General features: G+C 38.8%; 2 protein-coding genes across 15 annotated transcripts in view; one reads left to right on the top strand and one right to left on the bottom strand.

The window, feature by feature from the left end:
* arhgap21b (Rho GTPase activating protein 21b) overlaps window positions 1–10,943 on the top strand; it is a 55,200-nt gene extending 44,257 nt beyond the window's left edge. For all 3 annotated transcript variants that reach the window (XM_082171938.1, XM_082171940.1, XM_082171939.1), the window contains 12 exons: window positions 586–647; window positions 1,551–1,684; window positions 1,772–1,914; window positions 2,472–2,630; window positions 2,724–2,802; window positions 3,214–3,287; window positions 3,423–3,512; window positions 3,831–3,956; window positions 4,034–4,075; window positions 5,127–5,232; window positions 7,733–7,764; window positions 7,910–10,943. In XM_082171938.1, the coding sequence (XP_082028064.1) occupies window positions 586–647; window positions 1,551–1,684; window positions 1,772–1,914; window positions 2,472–2,630; window positions 2,724–2,802; window positions 3,214–3,287; window positions 3,423–3,512; window positions 3,831–3,956; window positions 4,034–4,075; window positions 5,127–5,232; window positions 7,733–7,764; window positions 7,910–9,451 (2,589 nt within the window). In that variant the 3' untranslated portion in view covers window positions 9,452–10,943. The remainder of the gene's footprint in view (window positions 1–585; window positions 648–1,550; window positions 1,685–1,771; window positions 1,915–2,471; window positions 2,631–2,723; window positions 2,803–3,213; window positions 3,288–3,422; window positions 3,513–3,830; window positions 3,957–4,033; window positions 4,076–5,126; window positions 5,233–7,732; window positions 7,765–7,909) is intronic.
* Window positions 10,944–11,149: 206 nt separating this feature from the next.
* Window positions 11,150–21,671, bottom strand: part of dpp6b (dipeptidyl-peptidase 6b) — a 149,870-nt gene continuing 139,348 nt past the window's right edge. For all 12 annotated transcript variants that reach the window (XM_082171946.1, XM_082171947.1, XM_082171949.1 and 9 more), the window contains 13 exons: window positions 21,574–21,665; window positions 21,353–21,400; window positions 21,167–21,279; window positions 17,163–17,216; window positions 16,189–16,287; window positions 16,029–16,098; window positions 15,222–15,416; window positions 15,076–15,130; window positions 13,479–13,596; window positions 13,335–13,393; window positions 13,177–13,249; window positions 12,989–13,062; window positions 11,150–12,642 (listed from right to left, as the gene is read on the bottom strand). In XM_082171946.1, the coding sequence (XP_082028072.1) occupies window positions 12,493–12,642; window positions 12,989–13,062; window positions 13,177–13,249; window positions 13,335–13,393; window positions 13,479–13,596; window positions 15,076–15,130; window positions 15,222–15,416; window positions 16,029–16,098; window positions 16,189–16,287; window positions 17,163–17,216; window positions 21,167–21,279; window positions 21,353–21,400; window positions 21,574–21,665 (1,200 nt within the window). In that variant the 3' untranslated portion in view covers window positions 11,150–12,492. The remainder of the gene's footprint in view (window positions 12,643–12,988; window positions 13,063–13,176; window positions 13,250–13,334; window positions 13,394–13,478; window positions 13,597–15,075; window positions 15,131–15,221; window positions 15,417–16,028; window positions 16,099–16,188; window positions 16,288–17,162; window positions 17,217–21,166; window positions 21,280–21,352; window positions 21,401–21,573; window positions 21,666–21,671) is intronic.

Below are 21,671 nucleotides of genomic sequence, written 5' to 3'. Positions count from 1 at the left end.
GCTGTATACAGTCAAATATTTGTGATCCGTACTTTACTTGCAATTTATTTGATCAGAATATACAGATACTTTTGAATTACCATACATGGAGAAAGAAGCTTTTTGCCCACATAATTGTGTAGTACAGCATCTACCAGCAGGGGATAACAGGATCATGCTAACCACTCAATCCTTGACCCTTTCAGAACACTGTCTGAATACACATTTAAAAAGTCATGATCCTCCTTACAAAAAAATGAGTGGAACATCATAGCTGATTAATATCATCATGTGAAGCCTGTGGCCCATGTCTGCCCCCTCTGAGCTGACTGCACAAACATTGTAGTATTGCATAACTTTGTCAGCATTTCCTAATACAAAACCATGTGAAAACCAGCTAAAAGCTAACACAACAGAGCTTTGTCATCTGCTGAAATCAGTGTTGAGATGAAATTCTTTACTAAAGGTGTGAGTATTATGGGTAGGCTTTTTGTTGCTAGAGGAACTGGTTTTCTTTAATGCTCACAATCAGATTTGTGTTGCTGTACTCAGACTGAGGTTTGCATGCTACCACAGAGTTAATGATTCTTTGTCTTGTATTTTCAGAACGCTGCCGTAACCAGCACTGATTTGATCAACAGAAAGCTTAAGGAGTATATATCCATGAGGTAAAGAACATTTCCTAGAGACCAGCATGTTTGCTCAGTCATATTGGCCCTGTTCCAAATCATGGTGAGCTGCCTCACTGTCTAGATTGGCAGCATCCTGACAGAAATGTAACCTGAAGTTGAAACAAAGCTCTGTCAGCTGTCACTCACTCAAACACACACACACACACACACACACACACACACACACACACACACACACACACACACACACACACACACACACACACACACACACACACACACACACACACAAAAAGCATGCCCACCCACAAGACTTGGCTAGCACTCATAGTTCGTTGAGATAGTCATAGTTTAGCTACGACTAATTATGTTGCTACTTGGGCTGCATGATTATTTGCAATAAAACTGAAATTGCGATATGGTTTAGCTGTAATTTAAATCAATAAATAACCGCCCTGCATTCCTCATAGTGAAGCGTGGCACCGTGATCTTTTACACACAAGCATCTCATGATCCTGTGATTTTAGTGTCTTAGAGTGAATCGGCTCACAGTAAATTCTGCTCCATACAAACTCCATCTCTGCATCTGCTCGGAGTTTGGGTCGCTTATAGTGTGCATTTGGGAACGCAACAGGCACTAACTATCTTCCCAAACTTGTAATGAGAAGCACATATAATCCTAAAAGCATTAAGGGCTCCCCAAGGTGAAGAAATTAAGTCAGTCATAAATATTAGTATTGTAATTTTAGTTTTACTGTTAAATAAAATAGGTTTTACTATAGTATTTGTGTAATTTTTTTTTTTTTTTTTACTAGATTTTGGGACAGAGTCTAGGTCTTTTTTTAAACCATTCCTTTCTCTTACCTCTTCACATATGTGTTGAACTGCGTAAGCTTGCCTTATGATCAGTGTCCAATAATATGTGTGTATTTGTTTCAGTGCACCCATTAGTAAGACCGAGCCGTCACCCAAGACCTCACGACAGTCTCTCAGCATTAGACACACTCTGCTGGGTGGCAGCAGTAAGAGTCAGAGCCCCTACTCGCCCAGAAACGAACAGGAGAGGAGCAAAGGTAACACGTGGCATTGTGAAATGACACTGAAACCCATTGAATGTGCTTTGATATCAGTGAAATGTTGATGTCAGCGATATGTCTCAGATGACTCCAGTCCTCCGAGAGATAAAGCCGCTTGGAGGAGAGGAATTCCAGGCCTGAAGAAGAAGCCTCAAGATAAGAGACCCGCTGCTGGCGTCACGTTTGGAATGCGACTGGATAATTGCCCCCCTGCACAAAACAACAGAGTAAGAGATGCCAGATATTACAAATGTGGTTCTGCGTCAAGCAAATTAAACTTTTACTGGTGAAGCTCACACAAACATGTCAAGGTTACATTTCACTTCAAAAAGCAAATGGGGGAAAAAAAGAAATTGTATTTTTGCATGAAGTAAAATAAATTTGGCCGCACCATCGCCCGGAGATGTCTCAGGTACATCTATTTTAGAACAAATTTTTGCATTGACAGTGCTAGTATATTTCCCCCTCTAACGATCAATACAATATATCTGAATATCTTACAATTAAATCTTTACTTCATTTAAAAAAAAAAAAATTGTTTTCACATTACAGTATTGAGGAGGGGTTTTTCTTAAGTAAATAGGCTTAATTGTCATAAAATTAAGGTCATCATGGGAAAACAATTAATGGTTATAAAAATAGGTTTAATTTTCTTAATGCAAAATGTAATTTCCTGTTTTTTTTTCTTTTCTTTTGACTTTAGGGTGAAATATGGCCTACCTTTTTGACGATTTGTAAGATTATATGATATTAAAAATAACACAAATTTCTCTCTGTGTTATAGTTTGTACCTTTGATCGTGGAGGTGTGTTGTAAGCTGGTGGAGGAAAGAGGGCTAGAGTACACAGGGATTTATAGAGTCCCTGGAAACAACGCTGCCATCTCGAGCATGCAGGAGGAGCTAGACACTAAAGGCATGACAGACATTGATATCGAGGATGACGTGAGTGAACACTTTGCCTTGTGTGATAATCATATATGAGCTGTGGTACCATAAAGGCAGACCTGATCTATATGCTTTTATTTTGTTCAGCAGAAGTGGCGAGACCTCAATGTGATCAGCAGTTTGCTAAAGTCCTTTTTCAGGAAACTTCCTGAGCCTCTGTTTACTAATGGTGAGACCCGTGATCGCATAGAAAAGATGATTCTTCCGGCTTTGTACAAAACACATGGAAAACGGCACTCTCTAATAGAGAGAAACTTTTATCTAAGCCCTATTTTCTCCACTTGTGGAGGAAGCACTCCTCCTAGAGGACGAGAGTAGTCAGTTTATAGGGTCATGGAAAACCTGAAAATATCTAGGATTTTTTTTTTAATCTTTGCAGGCCGGAAAAATGTGTGGAAAATTATAAAATCTTAAAAAAAGTAAATGTAAATGTTGTTTAAGTAATAAGTTCCATAGTAATTTTTTTATTTTTTTATATTCAGCAGAAATATTTCTTTGCTATAGTAACTTTTTGAATTTTGGATCCTGATTAATTGACTTCAGGAGTGTTCTAATGATGCCTGTTTTGCTCTGATCATAGAAAAATATTCCAACTTTATTGATGCCAATCGAATGGAGGACCCTGTTGAGCGGTTGAAAGCACTGAAGAGACTGGTACACATTATATGAAGACTGCTGTTGATTTACTAAATACTGATGTTTACTAGATTGGAGGAATAGAATTACTGTAATCAGCAATAAGATCAACAGAATGAAATAAATCATATTTACTGTGTTTATTCCTCCCAGATACATGAATTACCAGACCATCATTATGAAACGCTCAAGTTCCTCTCTGGACATCTCAAAACTGTTTCTGAAAACTGTGAGAAAAACAAGGTATGAGCTTGGCAGATGTTCAGTTCGTTTACCCTGTTTAGGTGTATTGAACAACCTGTGACAAGAAATAAATTGAAACGAAACCTTAAGCTGGTTTTGTGTTTAATATGACTTCACTGTAAATTATCACTTTCATAAAAGTTAAACATTAAATTATATAATTCTTAACAGATCATTAAAACTGCAGTGCTGTCACAGCTTGTCTGAAGAACCCGGAAGCACAGATGCTTGTTGTGTGATGTCAATAATTTCTCTTGTAGATAGAAAAGAAAGGAATTGAAAGCTTTCTTTATGGAAGCTTTTTTTGTGTTTAATTAGATGGAGCCCCGTAACTTGGCCATCGTGTTTGGCCCAACCCTTGTCAGAACCTCTGAAGACAACATGACGCACATGGTCACGCACATGCCTGATCAGTACAAGATCGTTGAGACTCTCATTCAGCAAGTAAGACCATTTTCCTTTCATCTCTATAAATTGATGTCTGAATTCTGCTTAACTTTGTCTGATATTCTCTTCTACAGTATGATTGGTTCTTTACAGAAGATGGAGATGAAGAGCCAACGGTGAGTATGTAGCTTCCTGCCATTCTCCTCTTGAGTGGATTTCTCAGCCCTAAACAAGCATCTCCTTGCAATCCTTTCCAAAATCCAGTAATTGGGACTTGGCTCAGTATAACGGTTGAGTCTCTAAGGTAACACTGGTCAGGAAAACGAAGAGTCATCCTCAACATTTGCTCAGTTTCCTTATGGTCCCATTTCCACCTGGTATTAACATCTGTATTGAAACAGGTCCATTGTTTCTTGAAATCCCCTCAGCGCATTCAGATGTTGTTAGGGACTTAAATGGCCACATCGCTTTTGTAAAGCAAATTCATCCAAGACAACATTAAAGGACTGCCTTCTCTCTTACGGAGGCAGGTTTATAATTTTTCAGACCCTAAGCAGAGTTCAGACCTGATGCATCATTTCATTTTCTACAGAACAAAAGCTGCATTACAGGTACATCTGATACTAGGGTGTGAGGCAAGTGCGAAGCTAACTTTAATAAGGCTTCATGCAGCTTTGCATCTTTATGCAGAATCGAAGAGAGCCACTTTAACTCATAGCGGACAGTGCACAGGTCGTACACTCATAGCATACAGTGCTTCTTCTTTAAATGGCTGTGGTACTGGTCCTTGAGTGAAATCCACTGCTACTAAATACAAACTTGCTTTGTCTTTCAAAAAGCTGAATACAAAATCAACAAAGAACTAATAAACTAACCAATTCCACTACTTTCTGCTCTTCACTTTCATGCAGTAACAGACTGTAAACCTTCAAGAAATTGACAATTTATTTCAAGTCCTGATTTGCTGGGAAAAAAAAAAACACGATTTATTGTCACTTGTGGACCCACTAAGGCCCCAAGCATTTGCATGGTTTACATGGCGGTTGAAGCTGCCACTGCTCACGAAACACATAATCTTTGCATTGAGTTTCAAATCGGTTTTAAAAGAAAATGTTTGTCTGTTTGGCAAAGCTCATACATGCACATGCTTAAGACTGCACTTAATGTTTTCGACATGCCTCATATTAGTGACATGAATTTGTACCTCTCGTTCCTTGTGTATGTCAGACCACCGTGGAGCATGAGAGCACTGTTCAGTCTCAGCCTGTGCCCAACATTGACCATCTGCTGACCAACATTGGCCGCACTGCTCCATCGCCCGGAGACGTCTCAGGTAATCTTGCCTTTATAGTCCAACAGTTCCAGGCCAGGGATATGAGTTTAGAAGAATGGATATTATTTAAAACCAAATTGAAACATTCATGGTGTTCAGATGTTGGTGTGTGTGTATGTGTGTATGTTCACTCTCTTAGTATATTTCAGATGATTAGCTGATACCCATGCTTGCCATTTTAAATCTGTCAATGTTTAGAGCAAACAAGAGCAAGCTTGCCAGATATGTATTGGTGCATATGTAAAGGTGAACTATTTTAGCAATTTTGCATTGGTCAAATGTATTTGATGAGCTGTTTGAAAAATTGGATAAAATAGTTCCTTTGTTTGTGAAGCTTATGAATCAATCTATTTCATTTAATTTTTTCTTTACCTTCAGCCATTGTTTTGACTAGTTGTCTTTATTTCAATTGTATGATTTCTCCAGAATTCTCCTTTTGCTTTGGTTTGTATTGGTTTGATCCTCACCCATTGCCATCCCTCCCTAATGCTTTAGTCTCTGTTATGACTCCACTCCTCCTTTTCTTTCAGTTCTTTTCCCTCCTTACTCTTCTCTTGTGCTAACCTGGCATGTTCTTTCCCAAAAGAAATGGAAAAATCAATGAAAAACCACCAAAGGTTTACCCGTCTGACCCATCTTGTCTCTAGTGTTTTTCTTCTCCCTTGTCCCTGTCCAGCACTGCTCACACATTACCCAATCTTAACACAGGCCAAGTGGGCGGCGTCTATCACTCGGTGATGTCACTGATGGACTCTGTAATGTCTGTGATGGACAGCTGGGACTGTAGGAAGAAGGAGGAGTGTTGTCCCCAGTGTAGCTGCCTAGTCTGCAGAAATCCCCGATTCTTATAAATTGAAAGTGAATCCGGGACAAACCCACCAGAAAACAAAAGAAACAAAAAAAGAGTGTCAGAGAAGTTGATATTTGTCATCGTCGTGTTGCACGTTTCATATCTTATAAGACTATTATTAACAGAGAGGATACAGAGCTGTGATGGTGTAATGTGTCTGAAAAGCCTCTTTGCTGTCTCTCGTTGTCTCTGAAGCTGACCGCATGGAGTTCTAGCATGGTATGGTCTCCAGGATTTCTTCCAGTCATGTGACATACAGTAACTGTCATTGATGATGTCTGAAGGGGTGTGGTGAGGGGCTGAGCCGGCTTAAATCATAAAGCTCCCGTTGAATCTCATACCATCCAAAACCATTAGTATCTCTGATGGAGAGTGAGCAAAGGGGCTTTTGAGTGGTGAAGTAGTAACTTGCTTCCTCCTCGTAGCTGCTCTACCACCTTATATCTTTGGCCCCTTTAGCCCCTTTCTGCCCTCCTGTCATATTTGACCCTTGTTGTCCCTTGTCATAGTCTCTCAGTGCTTTAATTCATTCTCCATCTCCATGTTCTGCATCGAAAAGCTGATACCGTTCAACACAGATACGATTCCCCAAGTGACTGATTTTACCAGTAAACGTTCAGACTGGCACGAGCTACCATTCAGGTGCTGTGTAACTGCTGTAACTTCTCATGAAAATAATCAGACGTGATGTGGTGACATTTAATGAAAGGGCAGACTGTGGAGGTCGCGTAATTTAACTCAGTAGGCGGACTAGCGAAGCACAGTACAGCTACGTGGCGACCTCCAGTGTAAACATTGTTTTAAAATGTTCCTTACTCCACAACAACTTCACATCTCTGCCTGTCTCATAAAAAAAAAAAAAAAACTTTTCCTTAATTTCAAACTTCTGATATCTAAACTTGTCGCAATTAGTTAGCTGAATGATCACAATTATTTGAGCTTAATAGTTGCTGTGCACTACAACCACATATTGCCTTCCAATTACTAGAAATGCCATGACATATATTACATAGTAGGCTACAAAAACACAAAACTTAACAAAAAAAAAATCAAACATTTCATGTTTCCAAGTGAATGAGTGACATAATGTGCATGCATAAAGCATATAAATCCCATGATGCAATATAGCCATCTAATGTAGATTTACGAAAGTAAAGATTTAAGCATTCTTAGCCGTTTGCAAATAGCAGCAATATCCAGTTTCCGACCAGATTTGTTACAGCTCTCGTCCCTTTTACATAGCTGTAATGATGTCTATCCCTGCCTTGGTTATGTCTCTTGAGTTGGGAAAGAATGCCTGTAGACATGTTCTGCTGGCTGTGTGTGTGTGTGTCTGTAATTGAGGGTCTCACTGTGAACAGGCTGTCTGTCTGTGTGAATGTGTGCATGAACTGCCTCCTGTCCTACTGCACACTGCTGGGTTCTTGTCATCACTCATTCCTCTTTCCTCCATTTCTCTGTGTTTGATGGCTTAAGTGTGTCGCCTTCATCTCTCGGATCTCTACATGACTCCACTGTTTGTGCTGTTCCGCTGCTGTTGTGGTGAAGGATATTTATATTTCAGTCTCCCCTTGTCTCTGGCTCTTTGACCCCTCCTTTTGATTCCACTTGAAATGGCCTACTTACTTTTTTCTTTCCCTGTTCCACTAGATTCAACCACCAGTGACTCTGCCAAATCAAAGGTGAGTACTATCTCTTGAGATAATTACAAAATCACCTTATATGAAAGAGGAGAGGACTCCTTCTTCAACAGCCAATTCCCTGAAATGTGGGATAATCACAATGTATTGTAAACTTACACTTTTCTTTATGTGCTTGGTTCTGTAGCAGGGTTCCTGGGGATCTGGTAAGGATCAATATAGTAGAGAGCTGTTGCGTTCTTCCATCTTTGCTAGCCGCAAACGCAAAAAGCCCAAGGACAAGCCTCAGCCGAGCAGCTCTGATGATGACCTGGATGCTTGTTTCTCCAAAATGAATCTTCCGGTGCAAAATGATCCAAATTGGCCTGCTGATGATCAAACCGAAGATGCTGAGAGTGAAGTTGGGCTCGATGACCAAATAGAAAGGACTGAGGATGATGACCAGAGCCCAGGAGAGTGTCTTGACCTCGCCTCTGAAAACAAGCAGCTCATCTTTGAACACTTGCCCCGACAAACTTGTCCCTCACCTAAAATCATTACATCACCCAAACCTAGTTATCACATGCAGTTGACTCGCCAAAGTTCCCTGTCCGATCCTCCCTCCAACTATGATGATGGTTGTGTCTCAGATCTGGGCACACTTAACAGCACCAGTTCCCAGGCCTCAGTACCAAGGATGAGGCATGGGAGAACCCCAGGCCACTGGATGGAGAATACAGGAATGGGCCCAGGAGCAGAAGTCTGCTCTATCACATCAGATTACTCCACCACCTCCTCCATGACTTTCCACACAGGAGTGGAATCCGTTGCCCTCAGTCCAGAGGTGCAGTCTGTTGCTGAAAGCCGCGGTGATGATGCTGACGATGAAAGAAGTGAACTCATTAGTGAGGGACGGGCAATGGAGACTGACAGTGAGAGCGACTTATCAGTCTTTGCCGGTGGCCGAGAAAGCGGGCCAACTGAAGATAGCATCCAACTGGAGGGCGGTGTCACACCTTTGCAGGATGTACCGAACCTCATCTCCTCCCATCGAATCATCGCGTGCGATACCCTGGCACGCAAGAGGGGGAGTCGGCAGAAGACGGACAGCGAGTCTTCAGCAGATGGGAGCAGAAGCGATAAGGAGTCTTGTCGACTATCAAGAGTGCTGGATACAGTCAAGGGCCGTTCCACTGGTAGTCTTAGCTCTTCCTCTCGCAGCGAATCTGAGCGTGCCGAACCCATGTGGCGAATCAAAATCACCGACCGGTTAAAATGCCGACTGCGGACATCAGCTGATGACATGTTCGGGGTGGGTTCCCAGCGCACCAGGTCCCCCGAGACTCGAAGTAAACGGAAAAGCAATATCCGCCGCAGGCACACCATGGGTGGTCAGCGGGACTTTGCCGAGTTGTCAGTAATTGGGGACTGGCAAAGAGTCGAGGGCAACGAGCTTTCGGCCATGGATCGTTTAAAGCCCAAGTGCAGTTCGCAGGACTTCTCCATCAGAGACTGGATAGCTCGAGAGCGACACCGCACCAGCAACCCTGAAGTTAGCCTGGATGGGCTGGACCTGCACCCTTCCCGATCACGAGACCTGTTATCCGCTGGGCCCTCACACTTGGGTCAGCTCCTCAATGGAGATGTAGCGGCCGCTCAGAACAAGAGCCTTAGCCTAGCCGCGGATGCCCACCCTCACAAACTCTCTGGTGCTCAAGTGGTCCGTTCCCGTTTCTATCAGTACCTGTGAAAGTGTGTGAGTGTATACTCGTGTATATATACCTATATATGAGTACACATTTTATGAGTGTCTGAGTATTGACATGTTTAAGGTACCTGAGTGATGCTTGTAAGCCATGTTGGCGTCAGCGGTAGAATGCTAGTCGAATGTCATGAGCAGAGTGTGTTTGTGTGTGTGATGTTCGAGATCAGGAGAAAGTCTGTATGAAATTGATGTTGAGCATTCTCTGGACAAGGTAGAGTTGCAAGAAATATTTTTAAAACATCCTGTGACATTTCCTTCTGTGAATGAAATTACGTACACACCCAATGTTGTACAGTGAACAGAGGCTCTCTCACTGTAGGCCAACCGAAGTGCAGTATTGATGGAAAACTGGGTGAGCTCGAGTTCCAGTGAATATAGATTTTAGATTTGAGTGTAGAGTTAAGATGACTGAGACATCACATAATGGAGCAGTTTTAGTCCAAATGGCTTGGAAGATAAAGGCAAGTAACAGAGAAATAGGCTGAGCAGGTAGGTCAATAGTCTGGAATTGTAGGATGTTGAGAAGACTAGTATCTTGAACCTTTACAAAAGATTCATTTTATTGGAAAGTGTAAAGAGGCCCCTGGTGTTGTGATAGATCCTTCAGTAACCAAAACAAGAATGTATCTGCTTGTTGTAATACTAAACAAACTGCCATTTTCATTTATGAACTGTATATATTTCCCCTTTCTGTGCTTTTTGTTTATTCTGCCTGTGTTTGGACTGCTTTGCGTGCTGTGCTATGGAACGGTGTCCGTTTCGTTTTCCTTTTTAAATGCGATGCATGGCAGACACTCGGCAGTCAACTTTTTTTTAAATAACGGAAGACAAAAAGGAATTCAAAACTTCCCTCTGATGCAAATTGCTGTGTACATGTTGATGTTTGTTATACTACGACTACTGAGACATGAGTACTGTCTTTGGTATAAAGCTGGAAAATAATATGGGAAAAGAATGGATTGTTTAAGAACAAATCAGGTGTCTTTGGATCATGAAAGTGCCTCATATTGAATACTGGTCTTGGGTAGTTGAAGGTGCCACATCTCACTTACAAAAAAAACGTCTTTTTTTCTACACCTCAGCCAGACTTCGTTCTTGTAAAAATGAGAAGCTTCCATTCCAACATCATTCCTCCTGGGTCTTAACACTATTTTAATGCATTATTGTTTTAAGTTTTGCATTTGGTATTTTAACCAGACTTGAATTTTAAATATTCCTGTAAAATAAGTAACTTAAATGTACATATCTATTACATGTTTTAGCTGCTCCTCTTCCTTTGGTCATCTTCATAACATCCGTTTCTTTTTGTAAGTATTGTACGATACAGAGGTGAGGTTAAGGGACATGCTAATCATCTCTGAGGTTCCTCTTGTGTGAACAATGCTTCCCTAACTGTTTGTATCATGCTGGGTCTGCACTTGTGGTGGACACCCATTGTAAAACACTGGAAAATAAACCCTTTTTGTCTGATAAATAACTAGTGTTGCATTATTTCAGTTCTTCGGCAGTCTCAGTTTGAGGCCACAAGGGGGCAGACTGTCATTGCAGGAATTTGCATGAAATTGGTGATGGCTGAAAAAAAAAAAACAGGCCTTGAATCTTTGTCCAATAAAACCGAACCGCATGAAAGCAGCTGTATAGAACCCTGCAGTATATTGCTTTTAAATGAGTAAAGAAACAAAATAGCTTTCAAAATGCTTTATGTACAAGGTACACACGTAGGGACCAAAACAGTAATTTACACAGTGCATTCTGCTTACAAGACAGGATTTCACTTACAACAACAAATTCAGTGGAACCACATAGGAACATTCAAGCTGTCAAAAGTAGTGACATGAAAATAGATACATTAACACAAAAGAAACCATCTTGCCACCATGCCAAATTATATAGCAAGAAAATATATTCTATGCAAAACGTTCTTCAAAGACCTTCGTACCCATGTATGACAAAAAAAAATAAAACGGAAAACACATACCTGCCCAAAGATGCTAGTCCTATGAATTCTGAATTCACAGTTAACCTACTGTATTAATTTACAACTTAACCAGAACACAGGACTGTAAAGAAAATGCTCTTGGCAGGATTGTTGCATGGTTCTTAGTCCTCTCTTTGATAACATAAATCTAATCTTTTTTCCCCCCCAATCTGTCCATAAATGATTTGTCCTACCTCATGGACTGCCGGTCGGAGCAGGTTTATTCCAATAAGGCACAGTGACAAAGAATATCCATAGAGATTTGCAGCTGCACTCGTTAAAAAAAGAAGACGACTATCCTTCTCAGAATGGGCTGATTCACTAATAAACAATATGGATGCTCCTGTGGATCATTACTACAACAGATACATTTTAAAGCAACTGTTTTACTGTAGCACATTTGATGCAACAAAAGGCCTTGTGAAACGATCACAACAAATCTTATGCTCCAATTTTTTTTCTTACGTAAATTGCCACATTCAGCTGACACATGAAATGGTTTTATGAACATTTTCCACAAATTTGTTCTGCACTAACAGGCCTGATAACGTTGACATTGACGACAGAAACAAATGGGTTCACAATGACATTTATACCCAAATAAAGGCCCTAAACTGTAATAACTGGATTAAACTCAGAATGCTATGCAGCCGGGAAAATAATTGAGTAATTTGCAGCTTCGGTACTCTGGCCAATCATTCTTCTGTATATTGTGCTGTCATCTCTTAAAGCTTTCTGTAAGCAATGCACGAATAAGAGAACACAAGCAAAAGAGCTCGACAGTTTATCTGAATCACTCCAGTTCATCCAGTTTTCTCACACTGTGAGTATGAAATGGTTCAACATGTACCTCCACAGGTTATTTTATCACCAAGTCATTCAAACTCTTTCTTGGATCCAATGAGCCAATCAGAGTTGAGGGGCGTGGTCCATGCAGAGGCTCAGGAGAAGCCATCAGAACTAACATGGGAATGAAGGAGGGTGTAATGGAGGGAAGGAGTTTGCATATTGGGCTGTAAGCTGGCTTGTGCTGGATATGAATAGGACTTTAACCATCATCCTCGTTGTCCTGCTCCAGTTTCTCTTCAGGCGGTATCTCTGGTGGTCTGAAACACTCCACGAAGAAGTTGACCAGCGACTGACTTAGATGTTGCTGCGAGTCTTTCGAGTGAAGGAAGTGACCTTCATCTGGGTAGATCTGACACAAAAAGAAAAGAACAAAAGTATGCAATTGCCTCACCCACTCAAGTACTACCCATTTTACTACCCTCGATTTCCAAATGAAACAGGATATTCAATGAAAAATAAATGTATTACTCATGTGAGAAGCTTGTATTTGTACTCAATGAGCCACAAGATTTGAGGTGTCATTCATGTTTATGGCACAAGTGGTACCGAAAGAGTTATTAACATTTAATAATTAGTCATTAGTTAAGATCGCAAGACTTTCAGTATGAGCAATATGTTTGTTGCAACAAACCACTAAAAAGACGAAACATGAGTCAGTCGCTGAGAGCTTTAAATAGTGGATGAGAAGCTCTTACCTGTAATGTATAATTAGCCTTCTCATTTATCAAATTGGTGATAAATTTGGCTGTGTGCTGAAAATGGACTTTCTCTGTGTGAACAAAGAAATGTTACACATGATCTAGTGTCAGTGAAACAGTTTTAATACAAGCATGTATTTCAGAAATAAACACGTCAAGCACAAGAAGCTTAAATCAAAGGTTACCATCAGCCGTCGGGTGGATTATCATGAGTTTCTTGTCCCTCAGTTGCTCCATGTGGTCTGTTAAATGTGTCATCTGAAAAATAAATCAATTAAAATACAAGCAATATGTAACATTTATTTGACTTGACCTAGAACCATACTATGTTGGTACACATTACCTCATACACTCTCTTATTGGACTGCGGTAATCCTAAATAGCGTTCAGAAAATGCAGAAGCTGTGGGACAGACGTTCACGATTAACAATAAAACGAGTCCATCCCTTTTATTTAAAGAAATGAATGACAGGATATGACATCATACCATATAAAGAGAAATCGGTGATGGGGGAGATGGCAGTGCCACACTTGATTTTGAATTTAAACATGTTTGAAAGTTCATCCGAGCGCAAGAGTCGGCTGGTCAGATATCCTCCATATGCCTGAGGCAGACAACAACAAAAAAAGGTTATTAGTCAAGCATGAACATAACTGATGCTGAATGATACAGTCATACATTTCATCAGGAGAGAATTTTGAGAATATTAATATGAATCCAACAATGCAGAGCACCTGAAGGCAACTTGAAATCAAAACTCCACTTACACAATAAAAATTCCACATTTCGAATGAATCATCAGTGTATGTTATTACAAATAAAATGTTTTCTAGGTCTAATGTGATATAAAAACAATCACAGCATTTTGTCAAGAGGAAAAAAACTCAGTTTCATTCAGAATCCAGAACTGAGCAAAAATATGCAATTTGATGCAGTTGTTATTTAAATGACCAAAAAGTAAGATACTTTTGAAAGCTTGTAATGTAAATGAGATCTTTTTAACAGTATAGCTGACAAAAATGCATATATATATCAGTTGTGAATCTTAATCTTCCAATAATATGTTTTAGTAAGATACAAATTTAAATGCTTAGTTTTATAATCAAAGCTCTGTAGTTTTACGGTGGGGGGCGAAACATGCATGTACAAACAATGCAATATATGATTGAGGGATGAACAAATAAACGTTCCTTAATTGTCATATTTGATACATTTTAACATGATTTTCGAAAAAATGATGTACGGATAATCAAGTAAACTTAAGATGCTTCATTCCAGTAAGTGTTCCTCTTGAAATATTACTAGCAGTTAGTGCTGACAAATCGATTAATCGCTTCTAAAATAAAGTCTGTGTTTATATAATATATGTGTGTATATGATTATATTCATATATATTATACATTGTGTGTGTGTATGTGTGTACATATACAAACACATATATTAGTGCTGTCAAATCGATTAATTGCATCTAACATACTGTAAAGTCTTTGTTTACATAATGTGCATGTATATATATATATATATATATATATATAATCCATGTCTGTGTGTGTATATACACACGTATATTTATAAATGCATATATACAAATACATACAAACACACACTCAAACATATATACACACACACACACACACACACATATATATATATTTATATTTAATAATACACACACACACTTAAGTTCAAACTTTTATGTTAGATGCGATTAATTGCAATTCATCGATTTGATAGCATTACTAGCAATATTAATGTTATTTTTTATGTTTACTTTATAAAAATCAGTAAAGATTTCACAGTAAAAAGACACGTGTAACACAACCTGCAGGTGGACATTTTTACAATTACACTAAAAGGCATTTAATACTTAATAAACAACTATTAATCAGATGACAAAAGGCATGTAGCAGATTGTGTACAACAGGTTTTTCAGCAAAGTTTGCCTCATGGTGACAATACAGAGGGCTTTTTTCAATTCAATCAAATATGACAGTAGGCTTTAAAGGTCTATATATATATATGTGTGTTAGTATCATTACTACTTGTAGTCAGTTATTCCCCAACAGTCAACAAGCAAACGCACCTTTCCATAAACTCCAATTCTTGAGGTGTCAATGTACGGGAACTGTGCTATATTTCTGCAGAGAATCACAGAAGAGATATAAACGTGAAGTAAACTGTCGTTCGGGATTGATGCTGCTTTATTGTAGTTCCCGTCGATGATCTGACCTAAGAGCTTCCAGATGGTCTCTCTCCTCAAACTCTCCCAGTTTCTTCTTCACGCGGTGGAGGAGGTTTGTGCCCTGAAACCCACTGCCGCGGCCGTCCAGGCGCATGACTATGATGTTGAAGGAGCTGACCAGAACCGTGGTCCAGTCCACCTGAAACTGCTCCGTCACCACCTGACCACCGGGGGTGCCGTCCCTATCACAGCGAGTCAATCGCTTCAGTACATCTGATCAAAGAGAGGCCTCAAAACAATATCACAACACTTCCACTGCTGTTTCATATGGTTTCAGATACCTTCTTAAAACTTACTGGATGAATGTTATAGAGAATTGTCAGGTTTCTCCCCAAAACAAAAGGAAAAGAAAAGAAACGAGAAGAAAGAATAAGAAAAAAGAAATGATATAGAAAAAATGTCAATTATATTGTACATGTCATATTGGACACTAAATTATATGGGACACTAGTTTTTGCCATTGAAATGACTGTGAAATAAATTGACCTGAATTCATATGTAGAGAGAGAGAGGGTGAGAGAAAAAAGAACCGGGTGGAGCAGAAGGAAAATAATCTCACAATGCAAAAAATAAAATCATAATGACCCTAAATAGGCATCATTTCCTTCTTTCTTTCATTTGATTTTGGAGAGAAAAAGCCCTGATGCCTTTCATGATACTCACCCGCGGCAACAGCGGCACTAATGCAGTCACTCCTGAGAATATCTCATGTGCTGGAGGAATACTGGGTTGTGTTCTTGTGTTCTGTGTGCTTGGTGTGTATCATGTGTCAGTTCAGTGTGTGTAACACTTACACCAGCAGCAGGACGGGGTAGTGAGCCTTCTCTGTAAACCCTGCTGGCTTCAGAATCTGGGTGTTCACACCTGTACAAATGATGGAAAACTTACTGTGCTTTGTCAGTCATTGGCTTATATATATATATATAAAAAAAAAAAAATTTATTCTATACTCACTGTAATCATCAACGCTGATCTTTTCGTACTCTACTCTGGGCATCTGTGTGTTGTTCACGGTGGTGTTCAAATTCTCATTAGTCTCCACATCCTTCACATCTGAGGGAAACCATAGAAGTTCAGAGAGATGCATCTCTACATGCTATCAAATGTACACTAGTTTGGGGTTGGTACGATATTCTGGAGTCTCTTATGCTCACAAAGGCTTGAGTAATTTGATCAAACCGCTTTCTACTTTACATATTTAAAATGTAATGTCATAGCTGAATTTTCAGGATCATTACTCCAGTCTTCAGTGTCACATGATCCTTCAGAAATCAGTCTAATATGATGATTTGATTATCAATGTTGAAAACTGTTGTGCTGCTTAATATTTTTCAAGATTCTTTGATGAATAGTACATTCATACTTGGAATAGAAATTATTTGTAACATTATAAATGTCTTTGCTGTCACCCAAACCCCACCCCAAACTTTTGAACGATAGTGTATGGTAGTAAAGTACACTGGTAAAACATCAACTTTAATAAAATGACATTAGTATGTTTTTCATCAGAATGTCGACAGAGACAAGTATTAATATGGGAGTCGAAATGAACACTTATGAGCGCCAGTGAATCAGTGAGTTAAAGCAAGTCAGATCAATCTGTTGTCCTCCTCCTTTTTTTCTCCTCAAGGGGTCGATGATAATCACTGCTAATTCTTCAAGACATTCTCAATCGTCTTCCACTAAGGACATGGTGTTAAAACAATTCGTCTGACTGAATTCGTTAAATGTTTATCTTACATTTGAAGTGTTTCTTGTAGCGTTTATCTTCAAGCACACCTCCATTGATAAAGCGCATATCTAGGTCTTCTATCATGTCCTTTGGGTGAGAAATACCTTTCCAGTAAAACAAGCTCTTGGCGTGTTGTGTCCAGAGCTGATAAAGTGAATGAGATCGTGTGTCTGTGATAGTGTAACAGAGGACTCACGCTCATACTTTCCGTCTCTGGTGCTGTACACGGCTGTGTACGGCACAACCGGGCCTGGACAGAACAAAACACAGTGAAGAATAGTTATGTCATCCCATCTGGACTTCCTTGTGTAGCTTAGCATCTGTATTACTGTTATGTGTGTGAAATATTCTTATTATTGTAGTAACCTATTACGGATAAAACCGTCTTGCCACATAACAGCACTTTACACAGGAGTGGCCATAAGTCGTGTCTGGCCTAGGAAAATGTAAACTTTATTCAAATTATCAAAAATGTGCTAAAGATTTTGCAACCATATTGTGTAGTTGTGCTCTGAGTCAATTGTTTTATTTGTGATAATGCAATAAAACATGCCAAATTGTGAAGACATCATTTTTGGTCGGGCTGTCATACAAAGAAATGATGAACACATGCACAAACAAGACAGAACCAGTTAAATGGTTCTTAAAAAACTTATGCTGTAGTCAATGTATTTTTCTGTGAGCTATATATTGTCCTCATATTTTGATGGTTTAATCGAACTTGTAGGGTCATTAAAAACAAAACAAAAACTGGTAGATTATTTAAAAAAATAGATATAATATTTTTAGCATTCTTTATTTATAAAGCAGTTTCATTGCAATGTACATGGCTATTTATATATACATATACAGTTTACATTTCCAGTATTTTTTATCATTTGCATGCACCTAGTAGATCCAATTAATGTAGTGTCACATGATCCTTCAGAAATCATTCTAATATGCTGATTTGCTGCTCAAGAAACATTTCTTATTATTATCAATGTTGAAAACAGTTGTGCTGCTTAATATTTTAGTGGAAACCGTGATACTTTTATTTGATTCTTTGACGAATAGAAAGTTCAATAGAACAGCATTCATATTATTTAAAATAGAAATCTTATGTAACATTATTAATGCTTTACTGTCACTTTTGATCAGTTTAATGCATCCTTTCTGAATAAAGGTATTTTTAATACAAGTATATTAATTCATTCCACAGTCCCAGGGATGAATCTGATGGTATGGCTTTACTTGAATGCAATCTGGCACTGATAGAAGGATAATGTACTACAGTGATGATGTCACACGTTACCCAGACTGCAACATAGTGTCGGTCCAGATCCGGTCCACATTGAATCCACACGTACCAGATGTGGGCCGGATCTGGGCTGACACTATATTGCTGTCTGGGTAACCGCTTTAGCTCCAGTTATATTTCTGATGAAATATTTATTATAACACAAATAGTAATGATTAGATGAGCTCTGTTTAAAGCTGGTTTTGGGGTTTTCAGGAACTTATCAATGCACTCAAACCCCCTCACCTGGGATTAAAATCACTTCAACACTTGAACTAGAGTGACGTATTGTTTTTGAATGCGACAATATGGTCGAGGATCACTGAAAATAGAATAATTATACAGCGCTAAAACTGACCCAATGCTTGATTTGATCTACACAAGAAACAATCTTTCTTTGCTTAGGTCTGGGTGAAGCAGCATGAAGCTCTTCTCTGACTTCATCTACTTAATAACACAAACACTGACCTTTCCTTGAGCTCATCAGAGTCTGCTAAACAGATCAGTGACCATGACAACCATGCTTTATTGTTGATAAAACACACAGCATGGAAATGATGTCATGACTAACACACTTAGATCAGTGAGAGAGTCAGTGAGCCGAACTCTCAACTGTGCGCTTCAGAAAGAGAAACTAGAATCTAACAGATTTAGACAATTATGAGGGGGAAAAAACAAACAAATAAACGACACACTGACTTTACATTGCATTTTATTTCCAGTCTGTTAGTACTTCTTGCTGACCTATTATTGTGGTAGGATCTATTTCAATAAAAATAAAATGTTATGCTTTTTAGTCAACGGTCTGGCAATGCGACTATCAGGACCGTGAAGCTGAGAGGTCTTGTTTCACCCAGAGGGGGTTCATTTTTGCATATTACTTAGAGCAGGGTTCTCAAGTTTTATCAAAAGCTTGGAGTGAGATCACATGCGGTTAGGGGAGGAGCCCTAATGGAGCCCCGCCCCCGCCAGTCCCCGCCCCCCAATTTTACCCATTGTTCATAATTAACCAGCACAAATTGAAATTATAACAATTGGTAAATCTGATAAATGACAGAGCAATTCATCACATCAAATATACTCTTTAATGTTAGGCTATATTTCAAAATTACAAATATACAAAAATTACAAAAACAAATTGCTCCAAACAGTTTGGAAAAACAAATATATTAAAACATATTATATAAACAAACTTTTATGTTAGATGCGATTAATCGATTTGACAGCACTAGTTTAAACATACTTTTTTTTTTTTATGTTTGTTGTAGTATATATTTTATTATAGTTTTTTTTTCTTTTCTAATATACATTTTTGAGTCATGAATAATATTATCATTTTCTTGAACTTATAAAAACTCTGGTACAATGCTAATTATTATCTCAAATGGTAAAATATATTTTTGCTTTTTTCCCTGACATCTTTGAAAAATACAAATGCAATGGCAATGATTAATGTATGTTTTGACAGGATATAAAATATTACCCAGAGCACTCTGCTTTAATACATGTAGCCTTAATGTAACTAGAAAGACAATTAATACAGTATAATATATAATTTAAAATAAAATTAAGAAATACATCTTCATTCCTTCCCATACCCACTAACATTTCCCTTAGTTTCAGATAACGTAAGCTAGCCGAACTGAGCCAAAGCTTCTGGCCTGGTTGCAAAGTAGTTGTAGAGTTTTTGACTGCATTAATAATAATGTATACGATGGGCTATATATTACATGTTCTAGCCTAAAAATGTTAGACGAGCTTTCTTCCAACTTACCTTCTCCATCACGACGTGTGTTCACGCGATGTTGTTGGTTACCTAGTAACGAACGTACGGTGGCCGAGAATGTTCCGTCAACTTCCGTGTGTTCGGGCATCTAACGCAATCTGGCCGAGATACGTGCTGGCGGCAGGAAACTTCACTTTGTGTGCCTGCGCCCACAACGTTATATATAAAGCTTGCAGGACAACTTGGTTGGCATTGCCTTTTCAGCGTGAGAAATACACGGTGTGGAGTGTGAGCGTGTGAACTGGTTGAATTGCGTGTGTCTCACGGCCAATGCGTGAGACTTGAGAACCCTGTTAGAGTAACTATTTGATTTTGTACAGAAAGAAATGATAGAGACAAAACCAGAAATGTAGGGATTGGTTTCTTATGACAACGATCAATTATAAAACATCTGACTGCACAGAATGCAGCGATTGACCAATCAAAATCAAGTATTCCAGAGAACCATGTAATAGAGTGCAACAGTTGGGTTCCGAAAGTAAAAACGATTTTTATTGATAACTTCTAAACTTTTAAAGATGATCTTTTCACATTATTTAAACTTATTTTGTAAATAATCATGTTTAACAACAGAATTCCTGGTGAAAACTACATTACCCATGATTCTGTAAAGAAATCCACCAATTCATGCCAAAAGAAGCGTTCACCCACTCACATGAAGCACTGAAAATAACATAAGAGTCTACCTACTACTTAAACACACGTTTTTATGGAGACATTCCATAGACAATGATTTGTATACTGTACAAACTGTATATTCCATCCCCTAACCCTAAATCTAGCATTTTTTAATCTTTCAAATTTATAGTTTTTAATTTATGTAATTCACAATGCTTCTGGGATTTTTTTAGTTATTTCCCTCATTAAAGCCATTACATATTCTTTTGTCTTTTTGTCAGTTTTTCATACACTTTTTTGTTGTTGTAGCTTCAAATCAAACTTTGTAGTGTTTTGATTCACCTCGTAACTGGTTGGTTTGTTTCACGGCTTGTAACTCTTTAGCAAAGACTTATTTAAAAATCACTATGGGAAAAATACTTCCGGAACCAAGGCTGCTGAGAAAGTGGATGGACACTCTTGCACTCTATAAGACAAGATATTTACAGATGTTTTGCATAGTAAAAAAAAGAGAAACCTTTGCAGTTGAGAAGGAAGTAGTTAGCATCTGGACTGAATGATCCACTGATGTATCCACAGGTGGATTGACAGGAAAGACATTGGCGGTTGAAGGATCCTGTGGTGTTGGCACTAAAACACAACACATGTCATCAGTGCAATGCTTACAAATACTTCGCTGTGTGCCACACGCCATTTGTCATACCTGTAGAGGTGACGCCGTCTTGTATCATCTTCAGTACTCAGAAAATATCTGCAAAGACATTGTTGTTGTCAGATCTACAGATCGATATGTTACAAAAGCAGATAATGGCATATTGCTTTATTTTAAATGTAAATTTTAAGCAATAATTTTGACATTTTTACTGACAATATGGACAGAATCCAGCATCTGGACCTTTTTCATGCTGCTGATCACATGCTTACACAAGTTTGGTGTCCTCGTTGTAGGCTAAAATCTGCGTGACGTCCCAGTCTCCTGACGTCAGGGACTGTAGTGTGTCTGCACTGCTGTTGGGCTGAAA

Source organism: Leuciscus leuciscus (genome assembly GCF_965113295.1).
Source record: "Leuciscus leuciscus genome assembly, chromosome: 6".
NCBI classification, from domain to species: domain Eukaryota; kingdom Metazoa; phylum Chordata; class Actinopteri; order Cypriniformes; family Leuciscidae; genus Leuciscus; species Leuciscus leuciscus.
This window is presented reverse-complemented; position numbering and strand designations above follow the sequence as displayed.